This window comes from Agelaius tricolor, unplaced genomic scaffold, assembly GCF_023055355.1.
Source record: "Agelaius tricolor isolate 1412-34295 unplaced genomic scaffold, bAgeTri1.0.p SCAF_1, whole genome shotgun sequence".
NCBI classification, from domain to species: Eukaryota; Metazoa; Chordata; class Aves; order Passeriformes; family Icteridae; genus Agelaius; species Agelaius tricolor.
In genome coordinates this window covers 92250473-92269538 of record NW_027269261.1, presented here as the reverse complement: position 1 = coordinate 92269538, position 19066 = coordinate 92250473, and the positions used below count along the sequence as shown (strand labels likewise).

At 41.4% G+C, this 19066-nt stretch overlaps 2 protein-coding genes across 4 annotated transcripts in view; both read left to right on the top strand.

The window, feature by feature from the left end:
• Window positions 1-5342: 5342 nt before the first annotated feature.
• Window positions 5343-8316, top strand: RIPPLY2 (ripply transcriptional repressor 2). Its single transcript, XM_071443769.1, has 3 exons — window positions 5343-6087; window positions 6212-6276; window positions 8025-8316. The coding sequence occupies exons 1-3, from the start codon at window positions 5779-5781 to the stop codon at window positions 8188-8190; spliced, it is 540 nt and encodes a 179-aa protein (XP_071299870.1). The 5' UTR covers window positions 5343-5778; the 3' UTR covers window positions 8191-8316.
• A 1019-nt stretch (window positions 8317-9335) lies between these two features.
• Window positions 9336-19066, top strand: part of CYB5R4 (cytochrome b5 reductase 4) — a 30193-nt gene continuing 20462 nt past the window's right edge. For 2 of the 3 annotated variants that reach the window (XM_071443752.1, XM_071443745.1), the window contains exons 1-4: window positions 9336-9490; window positions 10771-10924; window positions 13756-13856; window positions 15896-15980. In XM_071443752.1, the coding sequence (XP_071299853.1) occupies window positions 9416-9490; window positions 10771-10924; window positions 13756-13856; window positions 15896-15980 (415 nt within the window). In that variant the 5' untranslated portion in view covers window positions 9336-9415. Of the gene's footprint in view, window positions 9491-9798; window positions 9949-10770; window positions 10925-13755; window positions 13857-15895; window positions 15981-19066 lie in introns of those variants that run through there. The other variant, XM_071443759.1, reaches the window with a different exon arrangement.

The window sequence follows — 19066 nt, the reverse complement described above, 5'->3', positions numbered from 1 at the left end:
TGAGGAGCTGCAGGCTTAGAGGGTCTCTGTCAGCACCTATCTGCAGGCACCTGAGTAAGAGCTCTGACATCCCTGCAGTGCAGTACGAGATACCGAATGTGCGCCTCCGGCTGGCACTGCTTATCTTCAGGACTCACATTGCCTTTCTCAGGTGCTTGTTTCTCAGAGGTACAGCTCTGTTTCTTGCAATTCATTCCCTCTTGACAGAGGTTAAATGCTCCATTATATACATCATTCTGCATTATACACATCATGCTTAGTGGCATGCATCTTTAGGGAGATTTGATGCTGTGCTGATAGCTTGGAGAGACAAGGGAAATTGAAAAACAACCACTCTGCCTCCATCGCTATCTTTGTAGCTAGGAAAGCAATATATCTGAAGAAACAGTTAATTGAATGGAACATTGTGAGAGAGGAGATGACATTGCTAGGGACTGTATTACCAGGGGGTCAGATCAGGACACTCCAATGATTATCTTAATTTCTTCATCTCTTCTGTCAATAGCTGTTGAGTTCATTTCATTTGGCTGCTTCTCACTTATTTCCAGAGGCAAGAGGGCAAATCCTGCCAGTGCCACACTGCAGCACTCTGTGTTCCAACTGCAGCAAACACTGTGACATTATGCTGCATTATGAAATGAGCCAGCCAGACACTTCTGCTGAGTCCTGGCATCAATGATGTATCAGTGTTTCACTGACTCCAATTCTATTAAAAGAGGTTAACAAGATTGGTGCTCAGCACTGATGTCTCTGTTCCTTATCTGCATGGAATTTAAAGTGCCCATAACTCAATAGCAAGTGATATTGCTATTTTTTTAAAAGATCCTTGTAACTGGTGGCTGATTCCATTACACATTCTCAGTCCCTTAATGTGCTGCTTTCCCATGTGGATACATTATCCTTTACCATTTGCCAGCCTGGGCCTGGGAGCGGAGTGCAGAGGGGGAGGGAAACGAGGAAGCCCAAGGTGCTGTGTGCAGTCACACTTTGCCACTTGGACACGAGGGGCCTTGCACGTGTAGCACGAACAAACACAACACATTGCTCATCCCCCAGCAGACTGCAACCATCACCCCAGCACAAAGTTTGTAACAGCACCACCTCTGGGATAAACCTAAGGAACTTGGAGGGTTTCAGTCTCATTGACAGAGTGAAATGTAGTAGAGCTGTGCCCCTTCAAGTGAGGCCCTTCACTCCTGAATTACCAGGAGCTGGTTCCCAATAGCAAAAAGAGGGTGAAAGACATCCTTTCTTGGAATTGCATCCCTCCTTTTCACAAAGTTTTCTTTCTGATTAAATAGAGGAAGGGGAAGAATAATTTCCTCCATAAAATAAAAGAACAATGTTTAATACTACTACAGCCTAGTCAAAATCCAGTGAAATGAGGAGGAGTGGGATGGATATGTCCATGAAAGAGGATTCCATCCTTAGACCTCCAACATACACCCCTGTAGGAATCACCTGGCACTTTGGTTTAAGTGGAATGACTCTGTTTGATTATATACTGCATTTTTGTGTATAAATAGGATGGAAAAATACACACCAGCAATAGGACAAGCACCACCTTTATTAGCCAAGCAATCATTTTATAGCCATTGGTAACACTGGTAATGTGAATAGACTGGTCTGCTGACTTAGTTCTGTTCCTTTTTTTTTGTTGTTAAATAAAAAGGTTAATTTGTATTTTTTTTTTTATTTCTTGGAATGTAGTTTGGATCTCATATTATTTCTTGACAAAAATAAATCATTTTGTGGAAATGCTGAATGAAGCCCACTTTCAGGTACATTAGGTCTATTGAAAATACTGTATCAAATCCAAATAGTGGTAAGGATAAAGGTTGGTGAACACATCTGTGGTGGTCTTTTTGCTTTGCAAATTGATATTTTATTTTCAAACTATAACAGAAAGAATGCCCTTTGTATCATATCACAGCTAAAAAATTCTTAAGGCCTCATAAGACACCACTGCAAAGTTTTCAGTAAATTGTTTTTGCACACAGATGAACAATCAGAGTTGTTCACAAATTTCCTGTGTGAACTTTGCTTTTAGTAGGCAAAAAAAAAATCAATTTATGAGCTAACAGGCCAAACACATAAATAAATGACATATGTATGTACAGTCAATACCTTTATGCAAATATCAGACATAGACTTAATTCCAAAACTTGGTCCTAAATTGTTGCTAAAAGTGGAAGCATCAAGATGACGCTAGGCTATAAAATAATCACAAATTTTGTCTGTTGATCAGTTTTCTCAGTTCAGTCTCAGTAAGCAGAAGAACAATTTCATGTGTTTGACCTTGCTTTTGTCACTAAAACAAATTCCTGACAAGATCAAGCCAATTCTCTCCCTATATCAACTCATGCAATAATTTTCATGAAATGTCCCTCCTTTACTCATAAGTGAGAGGTATTTCTGCCTTAAGTGAGGTGAATATGAAGCCAGCTGACTGTCCTCTGTCCAGATATTCCCATGTCCCAGTGTGATTAGCACTGTCTTGTCAAATTTAGCTCTAAGCCATTTGTGAACACCTTTTTGTTTATAGTAGCACACTGAAATCTGCACAGATCTCTGTGTTTGCTTTTCTGTGTATCCTATTAACAGTGCACTACATTTCAAGATGTCACACTGCGGAAAGCCACAAAATCATTTTTAATCAATTTAAACCAAATTTTAAAAAAATTACTTTCATTCTGGAAAAATACTACTTGGTATAATTCTGATAAAACAAAATCAGGGTTTTGTTCCACTGTTGTAAAATCAGAGTAGAAGAATCACTGTACAAGAATTTTTGTACTCCATTTTAAATTCTTCAATTGCAATTTTGTCCAAAAATTCCTATAAAAATCAATTTATGGCTAAGCAGGATTAAACCCTGTAAATGACTGGCTATGATCTGCTTGGAAAATGGTAAAAGGAAATTTTTTAAATCTATGAGCTTGAGAGAAATTTTCAAAAAGCCCAGGTACTTTTATTATTGCACAAGAGTAAATAAAACTATAAACCACAATTTTTCAGTTTTCATTCCAGTATAGTAAAGCACAGTGTATTAGATCCTGTTTAGCAGCCTTCCTTTCCTAGAGGCAGTCTAGTTATATATGTACAACCTTCAACTCAGGACTTGCACTTTTTAAAAAAAGTAGAAATTCAAAAAAGCAGGAACTAAGGCAGAGAATGAGGAATATTGCTGTAGTTAGATGAGTCAAGAATGCATGAAGGAACTGCCTTTATTGGACTTCATGTTGAATTCAGAGCTATGTATTCCGCTACTGTATTAAAAGAACCAGTTTAAAGAGTATTCCATCACTCCCATTACACCAGCTATTTGTTCAGCAGTGGTATGTAGCTCCTGCTTGAAGAGATTTTAGCATGATGAAACAATGCACTGTTACTACACAATGCACAAATTGTAGAAGAGACAAACATGACAAAGCATCTTCTATTCCTGATTTACCAGTTTCCAGCCTGTATTTCAAGGTCAATGGGAAGATAGTAAAATGTTAAGGGTGTTGTTTTTTTCTTTTTGGGGGGGGGGTTGGTTTTTTTTGTTTTTTTTTTTTTTTTTAATGACGTCAATGATAACAAGTTATTGCAACGACAGACTTCTGTATTTCTCTCAACAAACAGGACTGCATTACTGAACTGTAAAGCCAAGAAGACTCACACAGTGTGAAAATATGCAGGGGAACAACAGCTGTTAGTCATTATTTTCTCCTTATCCTTTCAACACCTCTCTTTCAATTTGCTCTCTAATGGGGAAATCACACTTTCTCCCTAGGATATTTTCTCATTTCAGGCAGGTACTAAAAAGAATCCTGAGACAATTAAGAATCATTGGTCAAAGACACCCCATCTTTTGTTGCTTTTACTGTAGACATTAAAACTAATTTTTATGCTTCACCAAACAGATAAAGCTGATGTTGTGTTCTCCTAGCCCTTTGTCACTACTAATGCGATGGAGGATGTTTCTGCTTTCCTTCTTTAGACAATGAACCTTGCCTCTTCTTTTCCCTTACATAGCCTGTGTTAAATTTCTCAAAGGAGAAATGTGAAATATAAAAATTACTGCTTTCACTTCATTTAAGCCAAAGAAGAATCTGCTACCAGAGAGCTTTTAAATATTTCTTTTATGCTTTACCTCACCTGACAAGCTTCACAGTAGCTATTTGGAAAAAAAAAGTAGAAACAGTTTTGCTTATGATCACGTTTGGTTTATTGCACAAGTTACTATACTTGGCTCAGTTCTCTATTTCTTAGCTGTGAGATTAATATGTATTGTAGTTTGAGCCTTTTGTTCACTGATTTTAATTAATCTCATTCTAGGCCACAGTGAAAGTGAGGCAGGGAAAAACACAAAGAGCTACAAACATAATGTCCTACTAAATTGGACTTTTCACTGGGAAATACGTTTTTCTTTATTAATTCTTAAAGTCATAATTATCAATTTTTCCAAGTGGCCAAATGGCACAAATCTCCAAAATGATAGAGTATGTCTACTGATAAAGTTGGAATGTGTCCCAGCACACACAAGCTTGAATGTGTGCATTCTTCCAACTATTTCTTGTTCAACGTAAGTGGTTGCTTTCCTTCAGAAAGGCAAGTTGGTCTACATCTGGTTTTGACTTTAGGATGTGAAAGATTACCCTGATTACATTTCCCACACAGCTTCTAACATGTAACATTTTTTACAACTGGTACTGCTGGTACTATTTGGTGAAATGGATTGCGCTGAAGATGATGTGGAGAAGGCACAAGCCTGTAGCTACTCTTTTTAGAGCAACAGCTACTTGCAGTTACTCTTGGGCAATGCTAAGGTAGATACATTCCTATGCCTCAGACAAACTCAAGAAGGCAAAATATTATTCCAAACAGTGCCTCAGTAATGTGGGACAATAAATTACCTGGGGTTTAAGCCCTCCTTCAGCATCTAGGGCAGCTCCATCCCACCAACCCTCCTAGTCCTTAAGGCTGATATTATTACTGTTTACCAGCTCTTATGTAACTTATTTCTGCTCCTCTCACATGCATCACTGATTGCAACCTCAGAAAGAAAAGGGGAAACAAGAATAATAAATAAAAATAGAAACAAAAGTAAATTCCCTTGGTGCCGGGGAACATGGAAACGGCATGTAGAACCTTGCACGTGTAGTGACAGCATCCAGTGCTGGCAGCGGAACAAAGTATTGGGACCACATTAAAAGGAATTAAGACAGGCACGGTAAAAATACCCTATTAAAAAAAAAGTGTGTGAGTGTGTGTTTGTGTGCGCGCGCGCATATATTTAGATACAAATATATAAAAAGAGCCACCGCCGTTGCCTGAGGGGGAACACGTCAGGGAGCGCACTGGGTCTGACGCGATTAAGAACTCCTCTGAAGGGCGTCATGTGCTCCGTCACCCCGGGATGGGGTCCCTTTGTCCGTGCCTGCCATCCGCGGCCGGGCCGCGGTGCCCACACGCCGTGACTCGCCGCTCCGGGGCATAAACAAACACGGCTGGAACAACAAAAGGCCGCGGTCGCGGCTGCCGGACCCCGCCGCCGGGGCGCAGAGCGGCCGGGCGCATCCCCGGTGCCGCCGCCCCCCGCTCCGTTCCCACAGGGCTGTCCCCGCCCGCCCCCCGGCAGCTGCCATGTGTCTGCTCGAGTGCGATTAACACCGACTCGCCAAATCCCCCCCACGCCCGCTTCCCCTCCCCGGGCCATTTGGGGCATGCCCGCGCCCCGTGTTTACACGGCGGCGCCTTCGCGCGGGGCCTTTCTGCGGATGGCGCTGGCAGATGAGCCGGGGGAGGTGGGGGCTCCGCGCCGCGCAGCGCCCGCCGCCGGCTATAAAAGCCTCCGGGCCCGCGGGCGGCGGCGATAAGCGAGCGGCCGCGGACCGGCGGAGGATGGAGGGCGGCTGCCCCCGCCCGCTCTCGGCGGCGCTGCCCCCGCAGGGCTACTCGCCCCTCTCCTCCTCCCGGTGCGGGGGGCGGCCCGGTCCTGCGCTGACGGCCCTGCCCTCGCCCCGCAGCCCTGCGCCCTTCTGGAGACCGTGGGTGCCCGCGCCGGGTGAGGTGGCCCAGCGGAGCCCCGGCCCCGCCGCGGTGAGTGGGGAGCGGCGTGGCGCAGCATCTGCCGCCGGCATCGCCGCGCACTCGGCGGGGCGGGCATGCTCGGGGAGGGCCCCGTGCCGTGCCAGCGGGCTGACCTCTGCTCTCTCCTCCGCAGCCTCACAGCCCCGGCGGGCTGGCGGAAGCCTCCCGAAAGCTGGCGCAGTACACGCACCCCGTCAGGTAAGTGGCAGTGCCCGGCCGCCGCCGGTTCCCGCGGGGGACCTCGGGGTGCCAGGGGCCTGTGGCGCTGCGCGGCCAGGACAGAGTCCCTCGCTCGCCAGTGTAGTATCGTAACATTAGCTCTCCCGCCCCTTTTGTTTCCACCCATATATTTATGTAGATATTAAAGTGCCTTGGGAATGAATTGGCCATCTACGTGGTTTTTAACTGACAGATCCTTGGGCAAATTATTGTGTATTTAATATATTTGAGTTGTTGATGCGTCTCTCTGGTTTGAGACTTAAGACGTATTACACAGTTATGTGTAATAATAATAATATGGGTGTTTTTTGGTGGTAGTGGAGTTGGCTGAAGCACCCTGTTACTCATTCCCGTGATTAAAAAAGGCACGGGGCTGTAGTTCCTAGGCTGTGTTGCTGCGCAAACATCCAGCGCCCTCCCACAGCAGAGAAGCAGGTGGAGGCGTGGGAGAGAGTGGCAGGAAGAGAAGGTATGCACTGGCTAAGCCACCATTGCCGAGGAAAATACTTGTGTAACTGCTGCTTTAATGATAAAGGCAATGATAGTATCTGCACTGAGAATTCTGAAAAGGAAATAAAAGAAAATAACAGCAGTTCAATCTGTAGGAGAGTCTGTATTCAGAAATGCTGCTAGGTGTTGCAAGATGCTTAAAATAATTACAGTCAGTTTTTCCAGACAAGAAGTGCCTTTCTTTCGAATCTAGGCTCTCATCACTCAAATAGTGATGCACTAGCCAAGCAACTGTACGGGCAGACTTCACAGTGACAGCTCCAATGCTTAGGTTTGAGTGAATGCTGTTGCTGGGAACATTGGGAATGGCGACCTGTTACAAAGCTAATGTCAGTGACTTTGTTCTGCCAAGGAAGCAGTGTTCTGTTAAACAGTAGCCTAAAAAATATTTCTTGTAATTGCTAGAAAGCTGTCTACTTCTGTTTCTTCATGCATTTCTATTTTAAACAATCTGCAGTCAGCATTTCATTATGTTGTAGTGTGCTAGTCTCTTGGCTCTTGGGACTTGCGTGGTCTATTCCTTCTAGCTAATTCCAAACTGTAAGCAAAAGAGGACACTAGTTGAAAAGGAACAGCAACTTGGAGTATATGAATTACAATATATTATCATTAGCTGATAGCCCATGCTAACTGTGATCTTATCAGCATATTTTGTTAATTTCTGAATACAACACAGAGTGCTTTAAAATCTACATCCATGGGACATCTTCCTTATGGAGTCTGTTGATTGTTTTTGGAAAGACAGATGAAATATCAAGGTCTGATCACACCCAGACCTTTATCATTCCTTTGAATTTTACAATGGTGTGAAACAAGTATCAACACATACCTAGGCTGGGGACCTTCTGTAAGAAAACTACTAATTTGATTCAAATGTTTCTTTTTTGATCTTGTTTGATGCCAATTATATGAATAGTTCCAGTAGGGGCAGCACAGTTAATGAGGTACTGGAGTGGGAAGTTCCAGATGCAGAGTCTTGAGCTTTTGTAGTTTTGCTGCAAAACTCTCATTCTAAATATCTTTATCCCTTCAGATGAAAATAAGAATCCAGAGAATTCTTTTCTTAATTGAATGTAGAAAGCAACTTAGCAATTGAGCATGTAAGGAAAAGCTCTATAGGATGCTTGTTTTAATAGAATTTCACTTTGGTTTTTTGCATGTTCCTCCATGTAAAATACGTAATAACAATAAGCAAATCTATTGTATACTTGTTTCAGACTATTTTGGCCCAAGTCAAGGTGCTATGATTACTTGTATCAGGAAGCTGAAGCACTTCTGAAAAACTTCCCAGTTCAGGCTACTATTTCCTTTTATGAAGACTCGGATAGTGAAGATGATGAAGATCAACTGGAACAAGATTCAGGAACAGAATCAGGTTGCTGACTGCAGGGAAGACTAATGCTACTTCTAAGACTTAATTTAAACTTAATATAAATATGTATTATAGTATTTTTAAAGATAATTTATTTCTATGTAAGTTATTCTTAATAAAACTGAGATGCCTTTTAATTTTAGCCTTTTTCCTTTGTTCCTTTCCTGTCCTGGTTTAAGTGGGGAAGGTATTGATTAGTATTTTTCTGTCTGAGGTCCTACAGTTTGTAGATCATAAGCTGAACACCAATTTTTTGAAGCAGAGAACAGATGCCTTACTTTAAAGGGCTCTATGGTTGTGACTTTCTGAAAGTCTGAGGACACAAGGAAAACTTGTCAATGTGATTTTGTAGGCTCCATATGGAAGTGTATCAAGGAATCATTGGATTAAGTATTCCAGTTGTGTTGCGCCTGCTGTTACAACAGAGTTTCAAACATGGAGAAGAGAAACAATATAGCTGTTTTTGAAACGGAGAAAAGAGTCCAAATTCTAATCTAGTTCTTGTGTAGAAGAGTTTGCCTCACGTCACTGGTGTTCTCATGTATATGTGCTGTGTTCTTATACGTAAAAGTGAGTTTTATACTGCATTTGTTTGTAAAGTGGACATCAAGAAACGAGAAAAAGGTCTGAGTTGTAATAATAGTGAGCTTGGTTTTAATAATTGAAGCAAAGTTGCATCGTGAAGGCCAAAGCCCCTAAAAGAACAACAAAACAAACCCAAAGCTTTAAATTAAAGGCAGTGCCTGTCAGGTAGCGGCTGTGTACTTACCTGGCCCTGCCCTTGCCTTGTGTGTGCAGCTGCAGGCCGCGCTGGCTCAGTGTGCCAGCGCCATCCAGGGAGCGCTTGCCCCGTGCTCCCAGGGCCCTGCCGCAGGATCGAAGCGGGCCCGCACCCGGAGCCTGCCCACACTTAACCTTCAGAGCGCGGGGTGCACCGGCTGTGTCCGCCACAGCCTTTCGGCCTAAGCACCTGGCGCTGGGACCCCAGCTGGACGGAAAACCAATCCTAGAGCAGGGCCGAGCACCCCCCTCGCCCCCGGGGTGGGTACGCTCTGCTCCGTGCCCACAGCGATGTCCGCTCCCGGCCGGTCTCCCCCGCGCCGCCCCCGAACCGAAGCCTCCGGCCCCGCTCCCGGCCGGGCCGCGGCCCCGCCCGCCGCGGCGGAGCCTGCGCGCTGTGCCCCAGCGCTCCGCCCGCCCGCCCGCGGGGGCCCGGCTGCGGCCCGGCCCGGCACGATGCTCAACGTGCCGCCGTCGGCCTTTCCCGCGCCCGGCTCCCAGCAGCGAGCGGCAGCGGGTGCCCGCAGCAAGGTACGGGCGGCTCTGCCGCTGTTGGTCGCTTGGGGGGAGGTGGAAGGGCCCGCGTTTTTCCCGCTGCGGCGGCGGCTGCCTGGCCTGGCCCCGCCCGGCCGAGCTGCGGTGGCTGCCGGTCGGTTCCCGGTCGGTTCCCGGCTGCAGCTGGGGCAGGGCTGCTGTCGGCCGCCCCTCTCCTGCGGCCGCGGCCGGGTCTCGGGCGAGGGCCCGGCTCGGCTGCGGCGCTGGAAAGCATTTGGTGCTTCTCGTTAGAGAGGGCGGCGGTGACAGCGCTTCCGGCACTTCCTGCCCCGGCTGTGCCTCCTGTGCAGCGATGGAGGCTTTCACCTTGGAATTACTGCGTGCAGCTCTTGCTTTATGTGTTGGATCTTCATCTTTGCAGGGGTTTTGAGAACACTTGTTGTCTAGAGACCTTTCTTGGAAAGCAGACTTGGACTAAAGTAGCATTAAGAAATGTTAGTTTATGTATGCTTCAGTTTTTTTGCTTCTGTTTTTCCTGTGGTTTTGTAAGACCGCAGTTCTTTAACCCTGTTTCCTGTTGTTAAAGCTTGGATCAAAAGGGTTCCCAAACTGTGGTCTTACTTGTTTACTATTTCTTTAAATGCTTTGAAAATGCTCAGAAAATAAAGGTTCTCCAGCATGGGTGTGCTTTCTGCAAGGAATTGCAATCATGGTGTTGTAAATTGTGATTCACCGAGTCGGTATTTTTTAGAAACAGACACTCAGTGGGTCTCCATTACTCACTAGGTGCTGTTGAAAAGGAAGGTGTTAGATACCCTTTAGATCTTGTTCTGCCTTTCAGGACAGGCCGTGGCAATACTTCTCTGGAAAGCTACTAGACTTCTGTCCCAGCTTTCTCTGGGTCAGGCTTCCAGTTGCTGTAGGGCTTGTGAAAAGTCTTAATGAATGCTGTGAAGGCGAAACTTGTCTTACCTGACCGTGATTTATAAATTTCCTTTCTTTATTGCTCGTAGTTTTCCAGACCGTATCTCAAATGATTTGCCACCACAGGCAGACTTGGTGTCTTCAGCTTGCTTTGGGAAGAGTCATCTGTATGTTTGTTGCTGTTCAGTAATTTCTGTGTCACTACCCAGAACACTCCCTGAAGCACTCTTTCTACATTGTAGGGTTCCCAAATATCAGTGAATAATATGAGTTGGGTCATTTCTCTTTTGTTTTTGTCTGAGTCCTCCTATGGAGCTTAGAAAATTGTATTCTTAGAATGGCTTTTTTTTCCTTTAGAGGTTGAAGTTGTTTGTATATTTGTTATTTTTCAGGTACCTTTAAAACCAGGAAGGAGTCTTATGGATTGGATTCGGCTAACTAAAAGTGGGAAGGACTTGACTGGTTTGAAAGGGAGGCTGCTTGAAGTCACTGAAGATGAGCTCTCTAAACACAACAAAAAGGAGGACTGCTGGATATGTATAAGAGGTTGGTTGCTGTGATATTTCTTCTGTGTTTTTTACCTGGTTTCTCTTTTCTGTACTTAAAGAAGAAGCAACAAAACTCAAAAAACAAGAATAAAAGCCATGCTCCGAGAGAAACTATGCACCTCCTGTGTTTAGGCCAGGTGTAATCTTGACGTACTTTGGCATAACTTCAAGTAAGAGATTTTGTGCTACAAAGATTTTCTTTGCTTTCAAGCCTTTCAAAAGAAATCTTCCAAATTGGCATGTTTTATACCTATTTTATAGCTGCCTATGAAAATAATAAAATACAAGATTTTAGGTAATGTATCAAATAAAAAGGACTTAGCAACAAAACAGGGCTTTGAAAATGCTGACATGTACACTTGTCAGTCTTGGACAGTTTATTATTTTAAGCAGTTGACTATTTTTAAGGATTGCTTTAGAGCATCCAAAAACATATAAATATTAAAAATACTACTTCAACCTGGAGAATGGTCTTTAGGAAATAATTGTGAAAGCACATGTACTACTTCATAAAACTTAGTAGTGCAAATGACAGTTGCCAAACAGAGCAAATGTAATCTCTGACTGCAATGACAAATACCTGTGGTGACTATGCAATTCTATTTCTGTTATTATTTTAATGAAATTTTAGCTCAGAAGTTGAATCATATGTTATATGTTTAGCAATGTGTGAAGGTGGTCTGGAGCAATAGCTGTGGCTAGAAGAGTATTTTCAGAGTTGCAAATGACATTCCTAATTGTCCTACAGAAAGGAGCAAAACATTTCCCCTGCAATTTAGACATTTAGAGGCTAAAATACACTAATATCACCGTAAATTTATTAGGAGGTAACACAAATTTCTATGAAGATAGAACCACTCTTTCTACAGAAATGTCTCATTAGTGTCTCTGATCTTCTTAATCTCTTAGTGATAACATTGATCTGGTCAGGAGCAGCATTGATATTTAATAAAATGTCATGTCTGAACTTCAGCAAAAGAAAGTTAAGAATTTCTGCGTGAGGGTGATTGTATTATTGTTGGGTGTTAAAGGTGATGAGGGTGAAAGTAAAGGTAAAATGTTATTCAATAGTGGCCTTTGAGCAAAATAATAGGGTTGTTAATTTCCTGTGCTGCAGTTTCATGTGCTAGTAAAACTACAGTAGGAGGAGAGATAAGGAAACCTTGTCTGCTATGTTCATTGGTTCCTTTTTCAGTCTGAAAAAGGAACAACTACTGCAGACAGAATTACTGCCTAAAGATGCTTCTGTTTTCTTTTTAATCTCATTTTACCTTTACTGCATCTCTGAGGCTGGTTTTTACAAGAACTCCATCAAGTTGCCTCTGTATCTCGCCTTAAATTTTTCCAGGTCTGCCTTTTCTGTGTTCTCAGATAACTAGTGAAAAAAGCATCATCCAAAAATGACAGTAGCCCTCATATGTGGGCACATAGTAAAAACATATAATTATGGAAAAGGCTAAATTAGGTCTCTGCATTGGTAGTTAGACTATGTCTCTAAAAGAAAGAGCAGAAACCCATGAGAGCAGTGTGAAGTAAAAGAAGAACAGGAACTAACTTGGTTCAAAACCCCAGTGTGATCAAAGAAAGGTGTCATATAGGGCACAAATTTGTACATAAAGGGGGGTTCAGGGAAGTTAAAAATGCCTGAAGGGTGTATAAATGATATTTTTCTTTTGCTCCAGCAAGTTTGATGGTAAATTTGAGTAATATTCAGGAGGCCATGGCTATGCAGAATCTTATAATTCTGTGTGTGCAATAATCATTGCCGCACACAAGATGGCACAGTGAATACAGCCATCAGAAGATCAGGTTGGTAAAGTGTGCAAAGATCCTTTGTTATTGACTGGGTCATTGTTGTTGGCTGGGATGGTTGTTCTTGCCAACTAGGATTGCTCCAAATATGTCTGCCCCAGGCTCAGTGCTCAATGCCTTTCTCTTCTTCTGAAGTAATTAATGTACAATTCCTAATGTCTTCAAAGCTTTTTCTTCAAGCACTGGCACAGTTCTGTTTTTGGTAGCTTTGTTTTGATAATGTTAAATATCTTCAAATATTCATGCAGGTAGGGAAGCAATGATCACGTTAGCAGCAATATGTCTGCAGTTAAATCTGTTTATAGCTGCATTCTTCAGGCTCCAATAAGCCAGTTGCCTAGCAACAATAATTAGCTGGCATAATTTCGGACCTGTGAAGAAACATTGTTTTATGTTGCTGGAAGTGTAGAAACAATGCTGAGCCCTTTTACTGGGACAGATACAGCCAGAGTTGTAAGCCTTTAATGACCACGAGCTGTGTTAAGTGTCTTATATTGCTGAATCTGAAGAATGGAAGTTTTGTTGCTGATGGTGACAGTATTTATTTCCTTGTGTGGGACAGTTCATTCCTGTAGGCATTTCATTCCATGATGGTGATGGGTGGTACCGGAACAACTATGACAACACTTCAGGGAGAACTTAATTGGAAGGGAAACTGAAAACCTTTTTGTGCACTAGCTGGTTCAATTTTGTCTCTTTTTAAATCTGCCTGTGGTACTTTTACCCCCTAGCTAGGATACATCATATTCAATTTCTAGGTTGAAGTCTTAACCCAAGGCAAGTGCTGTGGCATCTGGCATCTGTTGCACTGGCATCTTCATGTAATAAGATACCTCTTGTGCTCTGTACAATTGTGTCACTTATGTTTCTGTTTTTGTGAAGTCATACTGTCTGTTCCAATTATGCCTACTGTTTGCTAGTACCCTCTTTAATTTGTGCTATCCTTTCCATTATTTTTGGAGACAGGAGTGGTTGTAGAAATGCTGCTCATATGCTTTTATATTCTGTTTTCTTCAGGATTTGTATATAATGTCACGCCGTACATGGAATACCATCCAGGTGGTGAGGATGAACTAATGAAAGCAGCAGGAACTGATGGTACAGATCTCTTTGATCAGGTGAGAGCAACTGGCAGCAAATGACACTTGCTCACCATACTTGAAAAATGGATGTTTTGCCATTATTTTTAGGGCATTTCCGTGGAAATGGTGATTTGAACTTTTTCAGTCCCAAGGAAAGGCAGCAGGTCACTGCTCAGAATGACACTTACATGCGCTGGAAGAGACATGTAGTTTAAACTTTGTATCAAAAGACAGTAATGAAAATGTTACTTTATGTTGTTAGAATTACATTTCAATTAGACTTCTTTTTTTTTTGTAGCAGAAACAGCAAAAAAGCTAGCAACAATTTGAGATACCACCTTCTTAATAAATTGCTTCAATGACTACTGTTGTTGGAGCGACCTATTTTTCTAAGAGCTTTCTCTTTTTGAAAAAAGCTTGTAGAATTCTTTGTCTATTTACTTGGCAGCTGCATTATCAGAAGAAATGCTGGAGCTTCTATTAACTTTAACTGGTGAACAACTCATAAGATGACAGTTGGTCTCTTATTTGTTTACTATTTCTTTAAATGCTTTGAAAATACTCAAAATAAAGGCTCTGAAACATGGGTGTGCTTTCTGTAAGGAATTGCAAACTTGGTGTTGTAAAATGTGATTCACTGAGTTGGTATTTTTTAGACATTCTGTGGGTCTCCATTACTCACTAGGTTTATCTGAGAAACTGCAAAAGAGCAGAAAAGAAATCTCTTTTTCAGAAAGGAAATATGTTACCTCTTTACATGTCATGCATCAGAATATGTTATGACTTCATTTGTAGATATTTTTAACATTGTAAATAAAGATGGATAATGTTTTAGCTTTGTTGAGTCCTTTGTTTAGCTTTGTTAGTCCTTTCACAAATGAAGTGTTGGTTTTGGGCATAATTCTTTGATTTCAAGAAATCTCTAGTATTGAGTATCCAGTATCAAGTTGGAGCTTGGAATTATCTTGCTGGGTCGTTATATGATGTCCTTGAAAACAAAATTCTTGACATCAGGAGTATTTGGGGAAGCCCCTGTAGTTAAGTTCAGATATATGCTTGCAACTTTTTAATTTTTTGTCATGGGAATGGAAGCAGGTTTAGATCCTGAAAATATGCTTTTCACTTTTATTGTTTCTGGCTTACGACTTTTCTGTTACTGGAGGTGTTTGTTTTCCCCTCTGCTTTAGCATTCTGTGTCTGTCAGATAGTATTTTTTTTTTCAAGAGCTTGGTAGATTGCTAGTGTTCCCCAAATTTCTGGAAAAAGTAACTGTCATTCATAATCCTTCATTTCTTTCTGTTACCTGTATATGACGAAACTACAATTTGTTGATGGGATTCTTTATCTCATCTCCTTAGCTAGTCCAGTTGAAAGTTTTTATTTTTAAATCTAGGTACCATTCAAATTTGTCATGCAACACTTTGTTTCCTTTTCTCTTCTTGTGATGTTATCCTGGATGCCTTATCAGAATTCGCTTTTCTGCCATCCATTTCCTCTACAAGTTCTCCAGTTCTGGTCTGTAAAGCTACTGCTTTTTCTTCACTTTATTTTACTTTCTTAAATAGGGAATTTCCAAATGATTCAGTGATAGTAAGACAGAAGCAAACAGAAATACACCAGCTTGGTAGGAGGTGTTTGTTTGTCTTAACTATTATTTTTTATGTTTGTTTCCTTCATCCCTTTTCCCTTTACTTGTCTAAACAAGACTAATAAGCATTGTGATAATGGCAAGGTCTTTGTTCTGTTAGTTGTGTAGCATGCATCATAAAAATGCTGTTCTAAAATATATTCTGTAGCTCAAGGTTATGATGTTCAGGTATTGCAAAGCATAAATGAGTAAATTAAACTATTGTAACTTTTTTCACAATCCTATTGTTTCACTTAATGACATGATATCTGTAATAGTAGTAAAAATAAGTACTGACTGATGTGATAGTGACTTCTAATGTGTTTAAAAAATAATCTGCTAAATGAATTATATTAGTCAATGTACAAAAATGAACTTTTCTATTTCAGTGCATAGAACAACATAGTAAGAATTCCAAATTTTATGAAAAAATATTTTGTTAATGTAGGTTCATCGTTGGGTCAATTACGAATCAATGCTGAAGGAATGTCTTGTTGGGAGAATGGCTGTCAAGCCCATTGCTGTTCCAAAAGGTGAGTTGTTTTAAGAAAGAAATATTGTCTATCATACCTTATTCCAAAATTATCTGGATATTATGAGAAATCCTAAATCACCTCATATTTATGAGGAGAATCTATTCTTGTGTAGAGTTGAAGGCTTTTGCATATATTACTTTTTTTTCACCAGATACCTGAAGATGAAATTGTTGTATAATTGAAGACTTTTAGTAATGTACTGCTATGTTTCTTCTTTTGTTTTTAGTCATTAGAAAACAGCTGTACATGTGTGTTATATATTTGTGTATATAGAAAAGACCTTTTTACTGTCCTGCCATCTCTCTTTTTTCTTCTGATCCCAGAGGGAAAACTGTCATAGGCAGCTATCATATTGAAATAAAAGTCAGTATTTTCAGTCTGGTGATTTCAGCCCCTTACATACATCTGGCAAGTTGCATATGTGTTGAGTTATTTGAATACACTTCGTGGGCAGTTATTTTTTCCAGAGGTCCTTTCATTTGAATTTACCTTGAGAAAATTTTGCTGATACAATAGACTCCTCTGAGCCAGGAGAGCAAGAAATGTAGCATAGTCTTAGAATGCAGGTGTTGGTTTCCAGAAACTTTAATCTTCAGTCTGTTTTTTGGTTTTTAGGCCACAGCCAAAATTTCCTATACCTGGGAAGCAGACATTGTTACTCAGTATTGACCCTTAGCAAAACTGCAATGAAAACATGAAAGGATTAATGATTACAACTATTTTTCTCCAATTCTGTGGCATACATAGTTCACAATTTCGGCTATCTGGTCATTCTTCAGCTCCTGCATGCTTGCTTAATACTTAGATAATATTGTCTTAACAGTTAAGTTGAGTTTGGTCTTTGTGTGAAGTGGAATAGTATTTTACATCTCCATGATACTAGGTAGCTAATTCAAGTGTGGAACTTTTAAGGTAAGTGCTACAAAGTATGGAGAAACCTCAGCAGCATAGCTGCCTCACTGAGTTGAGGCATTACAGAGACATTACTGCTACCCTGTCAACCGAGTTAGAAATTTAAAAGTAAACATGCATTTTGTTGATTTTATTAATCTAACTTTTCTGCAGCTGGAAGGAATTCTTGTTACAGCCAGTCAGTAAAACATAAACACATCTTCATCCCTGCTGGCTCTGGCAGTCCATTTTCTGCTGTTCCCTTCTTCTGCTTTGTTTGTTAATAGGACTGTCTATTTTGCTGTAGTAAAATTTGCAGGATAAAGGTTGTCAACTATATACAACCAGTTCTGTTGCCTGTGTCACTTTTAACCATTTCAGACTTGAAAATACTTAATTTTGTTAATAAAGAATCAAGCTGGTAACAGAACTACAGAGTCATTTAGGTTGGAGAAGACCTCCAAGATTGAGTCCATTTTTTGAACAGTCACCACCTTGTCAACTACACTATGGCTAAGTGCTGTGTCCAGTTATTTCCTGAACATATCCAGGGATGGTGACTCCACCACCTCTATGGGCAGCCTGATACAATACTTGACAGCTCTTTCAGGGAAGTTCTTCCTGATCTCCAACCAGAACCTCCCCATGCAGAGCCAGGAGGCTGACCCCCACCTGGCTACACCCTCCTTTCAGGAGCTGTAGAGAGCAGTAAGGTCCCCCCCTCAGCACCATCTTCTCCAGGCTAAACAACCCCAGCTCTCTCAGCACTCCTCACAGGATTTACCCTCTAGACTGATCACCAGCTTTCTGGCCCTTCTCTGGAACACTCCAGCACTGGACTTGCTGAAATCCTTCACTCTAAGATTCTCAAGGTTTACTTTGATTCCTGTGGAGTTATATATCCTCCTCCTTTGAATTATCAAAAAGTGATTGACTTACTTCTCTATTAGCCAGCAATAATTCTAGTCTTTTATCTTTTGAGACCAAATTCTGCAAAATTTGCATTTCAGAATAGAAGAATAAATTAAGTTAAGGTGCATGTTTTTGAATAGAGGATTAAATGGGTCCCATAAGTATAGAGAGAAGACAAGACTTCAAATTATGGATTACATTGCTTTCTTTTTGTGACAGAGGATGAGTGTTCAGCAGTAGGATGAACATTAGTATTTGCTGATTGGTGCAATCTCAATACAGAGCAAGGAAGGCAGATGTAGGTTTGTTACGGCATTGCTGGAAGATTTATGGTTTTTTACCTTAGGGTATTTTTCCTGTGGTGTGGTGGTTTCTTGGGAGATGGTACAATGGTTTGCTTACTGAACTGCTTAAGGAAGCTGAAGTTGTCCTTGCACACTCTAGGTTGGGGATTTTTGAGGAAGAAGAGTCTTTTGAAAATGCTGGTAATAGTTAGTTAATGTTTTGTCAACTTGTATTTTGAGAATGCTGCTTCATGCTGTGGTGGTGACTAATAGGAAATTCTGAAGTGTCCCTTCTGTAGTGTTACAGTGGATCTTTGCACTGAAGCATGTGCTGTTTGTACTTGCTGAGAAGGCCATAGCTAGGTATGTAAAAGATGATTTCAGAATCTCCCTCAGCAAACCTGTACAGCATGAAACTGCTTGCTGTCCCTGCAGGGTGCTCAGCTGTAAACATTAGCACAGTCTGAAATATTTTAATACTGCTGGTGTTTCCAGAGACACTGTTAGTGTGTATAGTAACATAATCCTTATGTTACTTTAGTGGTTACTTGGGAGTCAGAATGCATGTTGTATTATTGTTAATTCAACAAGATTAGATTGAGATCTGTGATGTCATCCAAGGAAGAGAGATAGGGCTCTGCCTTCGATGTATCTCACATCATCCGTAAAATTGAGTGCTGCTTTCTGTGCAGTGTGTTAAAATATAGTGAAATGAGAATAGGCTTCTAAATACAAGAATTACCTTTCATTAGAACACAGTTTTTGTGAACAACTTGCCCCTCCTGGCAGAAACCATAAAGCGGTGTATAGCAGAATATGCAGACAAATGTTACCTCAACCAAAAATTTATGGAGTATTTTCTTTTTACCTCAGCTAAAAATGTGTGGAGTATTTTCTTCTTACATTGAAATGGCACAACGTGAAAGCCTCTGATGAAGGTTGTTCTTAAAGAGCTCTCAAGTAATTTTGGAATACATTTGGTTGATGCTTTGCTCT